Source organism: Fringilla coelebs, assembly GCF_963513975.1.
Source record: "Fringilla coelebs genome assembly, chromosome: 6".
Lineage (NCBI taxonomy): Eukaryota > Metazoa > Chordata > Aves > Passeriformes > Fringillidae > Fringilla > Fringilla coelebs.
The window spans coordinates 6,254,279-6,267,245 of record NC_140034.1 but is presented as its reverse complement, the minus strand read 5'-3'; the positions used below and the strand labels follow the sequence as shown (position 1 = coordinate 6,267,245).

At 46.3% G+C, this 12,967-nt stretch overlaps 1 protein-coding gene across 1 annotated transcript in view; it reads right to left on the bottom strand.

Annotated features, from left to right (window-relative positions):
• PRKCH (protein kinase C eta) overlaps positions 1-12,967 on the bottom strand; it is a gene marked incomplete at both ends in the record, with an annotated part of 112,091 nt that overhangs the window by 8,027 nt on the left and 91,097 nt on the right. The window contains 2 exons of the mRNA XM_084207840.1: positions 9,477-9,665; positions 10,554-10,692. Coding sequence (XP_084063966.1) covers positions 9,477-9,665; positions 10,554-10,692 — 328 coding nt within the window. The remainder of the gene's footprint in view (positions 1-9,476; positions 9,666-10,553; positions 10,693-12,967) is intronic.

Below are 12,967 nucleotides of genomic sequence, written 5' to 3'. Positions count from 1 at the left end.
GTGACCCACAGGCTGTGGGTACCCCCTGCTCCACTCCTGCCTACCCAAAACTGGGAGCAGCCAAAATCCTTCAGTGCAGAGAAGGTCCAGCAAGCACAGTGCCAGGGTTCAGAAGTACAAGACTGCCCTGAAAGCATTTAAAGGAGAGGGGGGAGGAAGAGACTGAGTGTGAAATATCTGTTATCTCCTCTTCCAGATAAGAAGGGGAAGGGAGGTAAAAATAAGTCTTCAGCTCAGCTCCCTAAAAGCCAGAAGAATTTAACAATAAGCATTACAGAAGTCACATGTCCAGTGTGCCAGCCCCAGGCAAGAAGGACAAAATGTCAGTGCAGTGGGTATTAAGCAGATAAATTTGATCTCACTTTCCCCTGGTGCAGAAATGTCTGCTCAGTGCTGCCCAGACAGAGCTCAAAGGAACAAGGAGGATTAACTGGATTGCAAACAGTGCTGAGCAAGAGAACAGCAAAATAAACCAAGGTGGACTGACTAGCAAAATAAACCCAGGTGGATAGAGCAACTCCCATGTGGGACAGACACATCTGGCTCCAGATCTCCCAGGGGTGTAAACTGATGAGACTTTGCTGACTACCACAATGAAATGCTGTCTGAACAGCTACAAACTTCCTCACTGTGCCAAAATCTACCTGTTTCCTTGCCTCTCCCCACTCATCAACACTAATGTAGAATAAAAAGGCCACAAGTATCAAGTGCATTGGCTCCTGAGGATAACTACTGATTTTGGACACTTCTGCTTTTGGTATTTCTGTAATAAGTAATAATAAGTAGACACTAACTTCAGCCATTGGCTATATGGAATATTTGACAAAGGTTTTAGTCAGGATGACACCCCAGAAAGCTGTGCTTTCAGAAGTGAGCAGTCACCCCCACAGGGGTCACCAGCTGCAGGGCTGCTCAGACAATATCAAAATCTTGCTGCTGGTTTTCAATTACCACAGCCAGGCTACAGGTACAGCATGGGGATATGCAGGTCCATAACTAAATCAATACATCAATCAGAGTAGCACAAACATGAAGGCAAAATGAGCATCACACTTATTAACAGGCTGGGAGCATGATCCCACTCTCATTTCAAGCAGGAGTAAAATCTCCCTTGGGTTGCAGGGGAAAACAATTAATCCTTTTCTGATAGTCCTGTCAAGAGGAACTGGGAATCTGTTACACAACCCTGGGTGGTCTATTTACATAGGGTCAAGTACAAAGGGGACTAAAGTGCCCTGAACAAACCTGTAAAGTCCAATAAAGAAAAAAAAAACTTCAAAGAAACTTTTTTTTTTTTTGTAGTCCTGGTTATATTTAAATTCTTTTAATTTTAAAGTTCCTGAGAAGACACAGCATGTCATAAAGTTCAAAGCTGGAGGGATGAGTAAGACCTAAAGCCCTGGACAGTTCAGTCAGTCAGAGTTTTGTTACCTCTATCACAGTGTGAAGACCTCCCAGTTAGAGGGACTGGCCCCTTCTGCCAGGGGTTGCACAGGCAGAGCTGGCCCCATCCTACAGCAATCATTCCCAAACCCAGGTTGGACCCAGGTTCTCAAAAGAATCCTTAGGATTTGCCCCAAACCTGGATTTTAATGGACGTCACCAAACCCCTTTTGTGGGTCTTTAAGATCAGTTTAAATATGGCAGAGCTGAGGAAGGAGCCTGGGCCACGAGTCTTAGGCTCAGACATGGGAATTGCTCCTTCCTGAGCACCAGAGACTAAGGAGGAAAAAAAGATGGAGAAAACAATGTTGGCACTATGAGTACACCTTCACCTTCCCCCATCCCTGGCAGGAAAGAGGAGGATGAGTCACACCAGGCAACTTCAGGAGCTTTTTCTGAAGGAAATCTGAGAGTGCACACTGCAGACTTAAATGAGAAGCTAATTTCAGTCTGTTGGGAAAGGAATGGTAAAAGACCTAATGGCTGCTTTAAGATGAATTTGACCTTGCAAGCTCTATACAGATATCTGTAGTTTTCTTTCAAAGTGAATTATTCAGGAGCTTGGACTATCACTGTGGGGAAGGGGAGCACCTGAGAAAAAGGTGTGATCAAATCAACAGAAGAGATTAAAATTACTGGGGAAAGCTGTTTGCTTTTTAAGAATTAGGAGGGAAAGAGTAAAAAGAGAGCAGGTTACAGGTATGGAAGTGCAAGCTCAGGCAGAAGAGATAAGAAGGCAACCTGTGGTGGGGCACAGCCCTGTCACCTCACCACAGTGTGTTTATGGCAGAAATGGTCATTTAAAACTGCACAGCTCCTCCCCAGCTGGGACACAACAGGCTCCAAAACCCTGCTTTTGCAGCAGTGGATGTGGAGCCAACCAGGAAATGCAAGATGAAAGCATTTCTGAAAAACAAAATAAAGGAAAAATGTGTACACAGATCCAGCATGGAGCTTCACAGAGAGATTTAAATATCAGCCTCATGCTGAAAGCCAAAGCTTAATCAAATTGTGCAAGGGAATTTATGGAGACTGCCAACTCTGAAGAGATGCCAAGGAGAATAATTTATTGGCATTTGAAGGCACTTTTAATATCTATCTGCCTTTTTTAGCCGCTCCTCAGCTCTGAGGATAAAGCAATGAGCTCATCCAGCTCCCTCTTTGATTTCAGTGGGTCCACCATCACCCTTTTCCTTTTGAACTTTGCCTTAAAAATGCATCTGGTTCATTCAGAAACAAGTTCATTCTGTCTATTCCAGCACTGAATGGGAAACAGATTATCTGACTTTTTCTGTCACTTGGAAAGGAAGAACCTGGCCCAGATCTCCAGGAAAAAAAATGCAAAGGGGAGACACAACTTGAGCAGGGTGACACGAGGGCACCATCAGCATCTGGCTGCCTCTTTTCACTCCTTGCAGGCGTTCAGGAGAGAGCTGGGAAGCACAAACAATGGGGTTTGGTACAAGGGCCAAAGTGACTGCCCAGGACTTAGGGAAAAGGTGAGGCAGGAAGGCAGCAGAAAGCACAGATGTTAGAATGAGTGATGTGCTGGGGGAGGAGGCAGACACCCCTGTGCTATCTGAGCTGCTGACAGCTACTTCTGACCTCCCCCTATCCAGAGGTGCTCAAGCCCAAACAACTGCAGGATATGAACAGAATAAACCTCTCCAAAGTCCAGAGGACCTCACCCTCCTGCTGATGTCAGGGGTGAGCAGCTGCAGCAAGTAGGCAGCTGGGCTCATCCACATCTCTCCTGAATTCAAACATCCTCATCAGCAGTTTGGAACCAGCCCTTTCCCCTCCACTCCTCTGTCACAGCAGACTGCTTTGATTACATTAATAAATTTATCTTTAAGTCTTTCTGCTGTAAGAGCTCCATCCCTTTGCCTTCTCTCCTCATCAAGGCATTTTCAATTTGCCCACAGTGGTGGGGCCAGTCTGGTTCAGCACAGAGCATTCACCATCCACAAAGCCTTTCTGAAAATAAAGGGTCCTCACTGAGGGTTTGGGCACTCAGGGTGGCACCCTTAGGGTGGGCAGTTCACTTTGCTTTCTGTCCCTTAGTAAGCCCTGGATGAAGTGTCCCAGGGAATTTTCTTTTTTATCTGTATGTGGACACTTCCAGTATTAAAAGGGAGCTTATAAAAAAGAGAGAGAGGGACTTTTTACACAGGCAGACAGTGACAAGGGGAACAGTTTTAACTGAGAGAAGAGATATAGATGAGATATAAGGAAGAAATTCTTGGCCATAGGGTGGTGAGGCACTGGCACAGGATGCCCAGAGAAGCTGTGAATTATCCCTGGAAGTGTTCAAGGCCAGGTTGGGTGGGGCTTGGAGCAACCTGGTCTGGTGGAAGATGTCTCTGCCCATGGCAGGGGGTTGGAACTGGATGGTGTTTAAAGTCCCTTCCTACCCAAACCCTTCTGTGATCCCTCCACTCTTCTCCTCTCAGCCCCCATTACGGTAGGTGCCTGCACAGCCTGAATCTCCAGGGGCTCTGCTGGAGCTGTTATCCTGCATCCAGCCAAACTGGGCTGCCCTGTGCACTGGCCATGTGGGACACAGGTATTCAGGTATTCACTCCTCAGTATTTCTTTGGAATGACAACTTGTACTCCCCAGGGAGTCCTGGATTCAACTCATACACACACACATAGTAATAAAATTTATCTCACTTTATCATCCCTGAAAAATGATGGAAAACACTGCTCCTTTTCATGACAAGGAGGGACAGAGGAAGGTACCCTTCAAATACAGTTTTTGCTCACCTAGTGACAGCTGCAAGCTTAGGAAAGAAGAAAATCATACACATAGACACACTTTCCTAACTTCCACCAAACCTATTTCTATGGATGCACACGGGTACACACAGGAAATCCCAACTTCCTCACCTTGTGGTCAGACAGTCAGAAACAAGTCCATGAAACACAGATCATCAGAGCAGGACTCTGCTGGTGCTGACCCACAGAGCACCATTGTTGCTGCAGCTGAGTCTGAAGCACCACTCCCAGACAGGACAGCCTCTTGGAGTTAACCTGACAGTGCAAAGGGGATTTTACACAATTCTGCAAGAACAAAGTCTCAGTGGTGTCTGGAGGAGGAACTCAGTGACCCAAAGCAGGAGAGAATTCACTCAACCAGACCATTTGCCTTTTGAGTCACTTCCAGGCTGCTGTTCTCTAGAAACACAGCTCAAGTTTTACTTTTGCATCCTTGGCACTGTGGTGCTGATGCAATTTTTCTCATGCTTGCCCTCAGCCAAGCTCCCTCACTTTCCCAGCCCTCTCACTCTTCACCCTAATCCGGGGGCATTTGGGCTCCCTGGTGCCATTCCACCTGTGCTGAGAGAAAGCACAGGCTGCTAAAGCCACAGCCAGTTTCCTCTGCACCTTCTTCTTTTCTTGTCTGGTGTTTATTTTTCACACAAAGCCCACTTGGAGGTGGATATAACCACTTCTGCCCACTCTCTTAACTCCAGCAGTGTTTTTCTCAAAATACACGTCTTTAACCAGCTGGAGAAAGAACAGGCTTTAGTCTCATTTGTGTCCCCAAAATATAAAGCTACAGGCAAGGCTGCCTAAGCCTCACTTTTGGAAGGAGCATTTCAGCTAGGCCAGAAGTGTTTCAGAGCTCTCATTAAGACTGGGGGTTAGCATAAAAATGCCAAGAGACATCCTTGGCTTTAGCCAACTCAGCTGTGACAGGAGTTTGGAAATCCAGGGTGCAGAAGGCAGAGCAGTACTAACACTTCCCTAGAGAGATGCTGCTTTCCAGCCCCTGCTGTTACCAGGCTCTGAGGGTGAAAACATCTAAGCTGCAATCTCTTATCCAAATTTCCAAACCTTTGGGCCAAGCACTGCTACTTGAGATCACCAGTCCATGGAGGGACTCCATAGGCTGAGCCCTTCTCATCTGAAACCACGCTCAGAAAGGAAAATCCCTGCAGCTTTCCCAGGGAATTTACTTCCCATTACACCATCGACTTCTGAGACCTGATTTTCAGTGTGTCCCTCCATTCTCTGCTCAAACTCAGCTGCCTGTGAGCCAGGCAGGGTGGCTGATCTGCGTTTGAGAAAGGCATGCATGAAGTGAGTGAAACACGCTGCCAAAAACCCACCCCGCTTCTGGGAAGCAAGAGGATTGTATTTCATTTTGCAGCTCACTCAGCTGAATCCCAAAGCTACAGCTTGCCTGGAAAGCTCCCCTCTCTCCTCCAGCACTTTTTGGTGGTGACAATTAACAAATTCAGAGTATTGATAGGCTGTAACAAAGTAATCTCTAGCGGCACTCTCCCTGTAAGAGATTTGGTGCAGCAGTCTCTGCTCTCTGCATGCACACAGTTTCTCCATGATCAGACCCTGGTGACTGCTCTGTCAGTTGATGGCAAAAAGTATTTGAAATAATTTATTGGACACACAGAAACCCAACAGCTCCTTGTAACTGCATTCAGGTCGGGCAATGGAGAAATTAAGAATTAAAATCAAAGCGAAACTTATGTCTGGAATAAGCTGAAATGGTCTGAATCCATTCAGCAGCAATTCTCCTCTTTTGCACTTTTATTACTCCTACAAGCAAATCCATGCCCAGTTTGACTTGCTCACACAAGCAGAGGAGAGCTCAGTTTGAGCTCTCTCCTCTTGGCTCGAAGCATCAGTACCTGAATTCCCCAGTGACACATTCACACAGGGCAGGGTACACAAGTGAGATGTCCAACTTTCCTCCTCTGAGAATACTGACTCCATCAAACCTTGCTGATTTACCTCTGTCCTACTCCCTTCCCCAGCCCTCTAGGGGAAAATTCAAGGACAACCAAAAAAAAAAAAAACATTAGAAAGGGAAACAGATTAAAAGGTTTATTTTCTGGAGCACAAATATTTCCGCTTTCAATTCTATACAAAGTCCCAGGGCACTGAGGTTAGTTTTGTTTTCCTTGGTACCAGGGTTCACAAACCCTCCAGGAACACCCAGTGACGTAAATGAGGTCCTAAAACGTAGTTTTGTTATTATCAAGAAACTGCAAAGATGAACAGGGTGCAATCTTCAGAAATCATGCGGTTTCTGAGGGGGGGAAATTGGTGAAATGCAATTACGCAAAATGAAAGCCAAACAAGGCATCTGTGAAAGGAGTACTAAAACTTCCTATCCTTGTTTAAAATGAAGCTCTTCACAAAGGCACATGGATCCAGTGCTTTCTAAACCTAGATATATCAATCTGTATAGCATCTCTAAGCACCTGTACCAAGTACACCTAAGAATTTGATTTTCATTTCAGAGCTTTGTACCATTGAAACTCAATGAATTCTCGCTAGTCCTGTTCAAGGTTAGAGAGCAGAACTTTTAGTGAGAGGATAATCCAGTTATTAAGGCTACTAAGGCCTTAGCCTGCAATACAAGAGAATCCAGGTTTAATTCCCTGATCTTCCATGGGCTTCCCATGCCATGTAATTACTTACAATCATTTATGTCACTGAAGTAGCTGGATGCTGATTTTCCAGAGCTCTTAGCATCATGGCTAGAAAGCACTGTCACAGCTCTAAATCAGAGAGCTCAAGTGCATGTTTTGTTGGAGAAAAACAAAATAGCAATTAGAAGATGCTCATTTAGTCATAATGCTGCATCCAAGAGAAATATTAGAATAAAAAGTGTGTATAAAAGAAAATCTACATACTTAGCAGCTAGAAAATTTACTGTCTTTCTCAAGAAAACCCCAGGTTTACCACTCTGTGCTATACTAACCCCTAAAAATACTGACCAAACATTATCAAAAATATAATGAAAAATGTAATACCTCAGCAGTGATAACATTTATTATCATTCAAAAGAGATCAAAGTGTCTGTGTGTGTGGCTTCCATTTTAATCTAGAGCCCCAGACAATCTCTTGACAGGATGTTTCCTTCCCATTAAAGCCAACATGCTCTGATGCTTCTTTAGAACTCAGTGTAAGAAGGAAATGAGGAAAGAAGAAGCTCTTCCAGAGAACAGCTCTTGGCCCAAAAGCAGCCACTGTGAAGCTGCACAAATTCAGTCTGTAGGCAGCTATCACCAGTACTGTGAAATAAGATGCAACAATCACCTCCAGGTAGCAGCCACCCAGGAAGCAGAAACACCAAGGAGCTGAACGTCCAGTGAACATCTCAGCTGTCAATTCCCACTAGTTATTCCCAAGACTCCTGGTGAATGCCCCAAAATTCAGCTTTTTTCCCCAGAGGGGACACAGTGTAATGCTTCCCCTCAGCAGTGCATGTGCATTCCAGAAAGGCACCTTTGATTCCATTTGTTTGTCACCAGCAACACATAATGCAGCACACAAGCAGAGGGGCTGGAGAGGAGATTCTTTTTCAGGCAAGGAACCAGCAGTCACTGAGCTGACTGGGTTTTGGAGATGCTCAATGCTTTCTGTGTAAATGCCCAGCTCCCTGCTCAATTCTGGCCCTTTTTCTCCAGTGCCCCTCATCAAGTTCCTTGTCTATCAATCACAGAATGGACCTTAAGCTGTTAAAATCTGGGCTGTGAACACAAACTAGAGCAGCCTGGGGTGACTGCAGCCTGCACTGGCTGTTTCTGGGAGGCCCTATCAGCATGATGAAAACACTCATTTCATCAAGAGGCTAAAACACAAATCATATTTTATTACACCCTGAGATTCCTGTTATGACAAGCATCTACATAACCACATTTTACCTCTGTCTCATAATTATGCAATATACCTGCAACAAATCCACTCCTCTAGTACTTGTCACTGCAGAAGAGGAATTGGTATTTAAGAGGTACTTAGAGTCCCAGTTCAACCACATAAACACAGATCCAGAAGCTGTAATGAGTCTGAAGTTCATGTTTATATCTCAAATACCTAGTGAGTTATTTCCAAAACTCAAGAGGGCCTCCAGCATCACAATCAATCAATTCTGAGCACAACCTGTGATTTCAAAGCTCCTCTTAACTCCTCCAGGAGTGGATTTTATTGTCAGTTGACTTCGGTGAAATTTATCAGATGTATTTTCAGTTATAGGAAGCAGTTGCATCACTCACATACAACAGAAACCCTTCAGCTGAAAATTTCCACATTTTTGCAACTAAAAACTCTCCTCTTTCCCTCAAATGGCCCCATTTCTCTGGGCCAGTGCTCCATGAGTTTCTATAAATTACTGGTTTATTACTCAATTATTTCTTACATCCTCTATTACCATATTTACTGGTATCCACTCTTAAATGCATCTTTGTCCACAGTGCTTTCTCAAGAAAAGGGAATACTCTGATCCTTCTCTTCCTAAAAGGTTCTTAGAGATATCTGGTGATGTGATGAGGGCCAGGAAGAAGTCAGGAGCAGAACAGTCAAGTTAGGTCTCCCAGTTTGTAGTTTAACACTCTTGTCATAAATCACCTTTTGATTCCTTACAGAAAAGCCAGGCAGTTCCAGTGCATTAGGCTCACACAGAGCCCAAAATCTTCAAAGCTTAATTCCCACAGGCAGAGATGTGAGGCACGTGGATAAAAGAACTCCTGGAAAAAGCTGGGAATACACGTCAGGACAAGGACAGAGTGTCACCAGCAACAGCTCTCCTAAAACTTTTTGCTGTTTCTTTTCCTCCCAAACACACAAAAATCAAACCTCTGTCTTTGCATGCAGATAGGCAACAACCCTGGGGGATGCTGGCATTACCAGAGAGGATTACCAGGAAGCCTTCACTTCTTGGCCATATGGTTGCTACTGATTAAACCCTGTATTTACCTGCTGCATCTGTTCTGGGAGATGACCACACAGTGTCAATCATTAAGCAAGGAGGGGAATGCCCAGACACACAGACAGGCTCACACTCTGCTTGCCAAGTTGGCTACTAAACCATATAACTGTGCAAACACACCTAAGTGTGGCAGGATGTTCTTTCTGTTTACCCTTCAATCCCAGATAAGAGGAGGGTCAGGGTCAGGATCTCACGCGATTTCTACGTGCCAATACCCTGGGCCTGCTCTCTTTTGCTGGAATTAGGCTGGAGAAAGCTAGGACAGAGAGCAAAGAGCCAAAGGAACTCACTGCTTTGAGGATTGCCACTGCATCCTGCTGCAGCCACGTTGGGTAGACAACTTCATCATTCAGAATGGCCTCGAAGAGGTCGTCCTCGTTCTCGGCCTCGAAGGGCGCGTGGCCGCACAGCATCTCGTACAGCAGCACTCCCATGGCCCACCAGTCCACATCAGGGCCATACAGCATCTCCTGCAGGATCTGCAGCACAGGGAGAAAGAAACACCAACCCTGGATATCAGAGCAGGGGAGGAAAGAAGGATTTGGAAATGGTAACGCAGAAGTTCTCGCTAACAGCGCTCTCTGTTAGGATGCCCGGGAACATGAAGGGATCTCACTCTGGGAACCCCCAGATCAGCACAAAGGTACATCAGGGGCTTTAAGGGCTGAATTAGCTTGGCTGGGTCACCTGGGAAGGCAGGCCTTAGAATGATGCTGGGGCTGAGCTGCAGGAGAAGGGGCACTCCAGCAAAAACTGGCTGAGCAGCCACGTGTGTGAGCTGACATCGCCTCCCTCTTGCCCTTGGGAAGAAAACACCTACCTGGCTCCTACAGCAAGGCTTTCTTTCAGCTGGAGAGGGGAAGCAGTGTGATTGTGGGGGAATGGTGCAAACATCAACCACAGACAGAAATTCAATTGTGTTGAAGGATGTGAAACCTTGTCAGAACATCTGGCAGCATCTGGAGTGCAGCTGCTCCTTAAAGAGGTGTTTATTAATTTTGTAGTGAGACTGGGGAATGACAGGGAGTGTGAGGAGGTAGAAAAAGGAACTGTGTAACGAAGGTGAATTTAATCTCCTTTCAAATCAAGCTGGGACAGCATCTGTATGTGCCTCTCAAGATTTTTTCAGCCATATTTCCATTTTTCACCTCATATTTTCTGGAGAAAAATACAGGCTTATTTTGATGCATGCAGCAGTCTGAAGATTTACTCATGCTTTACTTCACAAGGGGCTGATAATACATCTAAGGAGGAAACCCTGAGCTCAGCAATCAAATAAGGCAAAGCCAAAGACACTGGCAGTTGCAGCACTAACCTACCCTTTTCACATGGTGGCCATTTTCCTGACCAAGGAAAGGTTTCCTTACCTCTGGAGCAATGTAGTCTGGTGTGCCACAGAAGGTGGCTGTGGTGATGCCATCACGAATGCCCTCTTTGCACATTCCAAAGTCTGCCAGCTTGCAGTGCCCCTCGTAGTCCAGCAGCACATTGTCCAGCTTCAAGTCCCTAAAATGAGAATATTCAGAGTCACTGCATGCTTGGAGCAGCACCACACAGATGCAGGAACCATCCCAGGCCTCAGAAGCTCAACCTGCAACCTGGACAAACCTCATCATCATAAAATAAAAATTTAAAAAGTAATGCAAGAGAGGTTTTCTTTTGCGTCACCTCTTACAAAAGGGAGGGAGGAAGAAGCATCATTCTACCAGTGCCATTTAATGTGGGCAGGTGCTGCAGGAGTCTGCCCACGTGGGTTTCCAAACACACCACAAACCTGGCTAGCAGGGCTCAGCTCGTTTAGCTCTGGGACTCACTGGAGCAGAGGTTGCCAGAGCTGTCAGACTGTGTAAGGATGCTATGATGCAGCAGAATGCTGCACACAGGCTGCACTCTGATTCAGCAAAGCTGCACTGGAGCAGACACTGGAGCTGGGGAGCCCAGCAAGGCCTCTGCAGAAGGGAAGAACATTCCCTGTTCTCCTGAGGTGCTGGGGCTTCAGTCCCAGATCTCTTTGTTATCAGCCTGACTGATAAACCCCATCTGGAGCATCATCCAAGCTGAGAAGAGAAGAAACTCCCTACTGACATCACACCACATGGGCAGGGGGAATCTCAGGCAGCACAAGATGCCTCCATCACAAGGCAAACTCTTAAAGTCCTCCCAGCTGTATCAATTCCAACAGTGCGCTGATATAAGCAATGAGCATCCCCCAGAGCCCTCACTGGAGTGGGGACCTCCTTGTCACTGTCACAAGAGAGCTGCAGCCCAACAAGCTGCAGGGGGACACTTTTTCCAGCACATCACCTCTAACAGCCTGGGAGCTCCTCATGGAAAGCAGAGCTGCCAAAATGACAGAGGCCTAACAAAGCTTATCAGCTTGCCTGACCTTGAGATTGCCCAAGGGAATAACCTGCAGCCAGAAGCACTGCCAGGAACACCACGGGGTCATCTGCAGACTTAGGCAATGCCTGCCTAAAAATACACCAGCTCGTAGCACCTCTGCTTTGCAGCTGCCAGACAAGCTCCAGGCACCACTGCAGATGCAGGAGAGGAGCTCTGATGGCAGCTCTGTGCAGCACAAACAGGTCACAGCTCATTTTTTAAACTGTCTCAGGTGTTGGCCCAAGAGCTGCCCAGAGGCAGCAGCATGATGGGGTGGCTTGACAAAGTCACCTTTAAAGTCATTCTGATGCCCACATCAGGATCAAAAAACTAAATACATTCTAGGGTCTCAGAACCCCTTCATGCTGGCTCCTGATCCATTTTGCTCTTTGGTTGGATATCTATTTCCCTAGAAGGGTGGTAACATCAGTGGTGACATCTCCACATCAATATAAAAACCAATGGTTGAGCTGAAATCTGAATCCAGCTTGATCCTGTTCATCCTCCATCTATGATCCTCAAGTGAGAATCAGGGGGTTGATGGCTCTGTTGTGCATTGGCATTTCCAGACAGCCCTCCTTCAGCTACACTGCTGCACTGGAAAGATCAAGGACACATTGTGTAAGACAATCAGAGTCACATCCTCTCCTAAAGAGATAAGGAAAAGTATTCTTAGCCTCTTTTGAATGGATGGGAAAGCAAAGGATAGAAGTTAAGAAATTTGCCCGTGTCCCCCAGAGACAAGGCTGAACACCAGCTTCCTGAATTCCAGCTTGGATCTTAATCACAGGATCACACATCCTCTTTCTTGAACTTTAAGATGGTTGGCTACACAAGCCAGCAAAAACTGGCAATGCTGCTGCTCTTCCCAGCAGGCCCACGAGCTGCCCAGTGAAACTGGGATGCCAAGGACAGTGCCCATGCCTGTTTCACACTGCAGTGTTTGCTCTGGGTGGGATGCTCAGCAGGAGACACTTATTTTTTCCCTTCTGAGAATCACAAATGATGGCTGAGGCATGTGGGCAAAGGCTTGTCCTGGAAAGGCTTTAGGGGAGCACAGGGAGAGGTTTGTGCGTGGTTGCCCACGACAGGACATCTTCAGCAGTAGTTTACAGCCAAAGCTGCTGTTGCTCTTCCCTGTGGTTCCTGGCAGGGCAAGGAAGCCCTCCAAGCATGAAGGCAGGCCTTGTTTTCAGGAATCTGCCACGATGTGGCTGAAATGCACAGTTTATTCTTGGCTTGGGTTTAAATGCAGCAAACACCCTCTTGGTCCTGGGCACTGCTGACTGCTGTGGTGCGCCCCTAAAGATACAGCTGGAAGGGGAATTTTGGTGAACTCACTTGGAGATCCCCCTAGCAAACCTCCTTCTGTTCCCTGAAACATCCACCACGTCCTGGA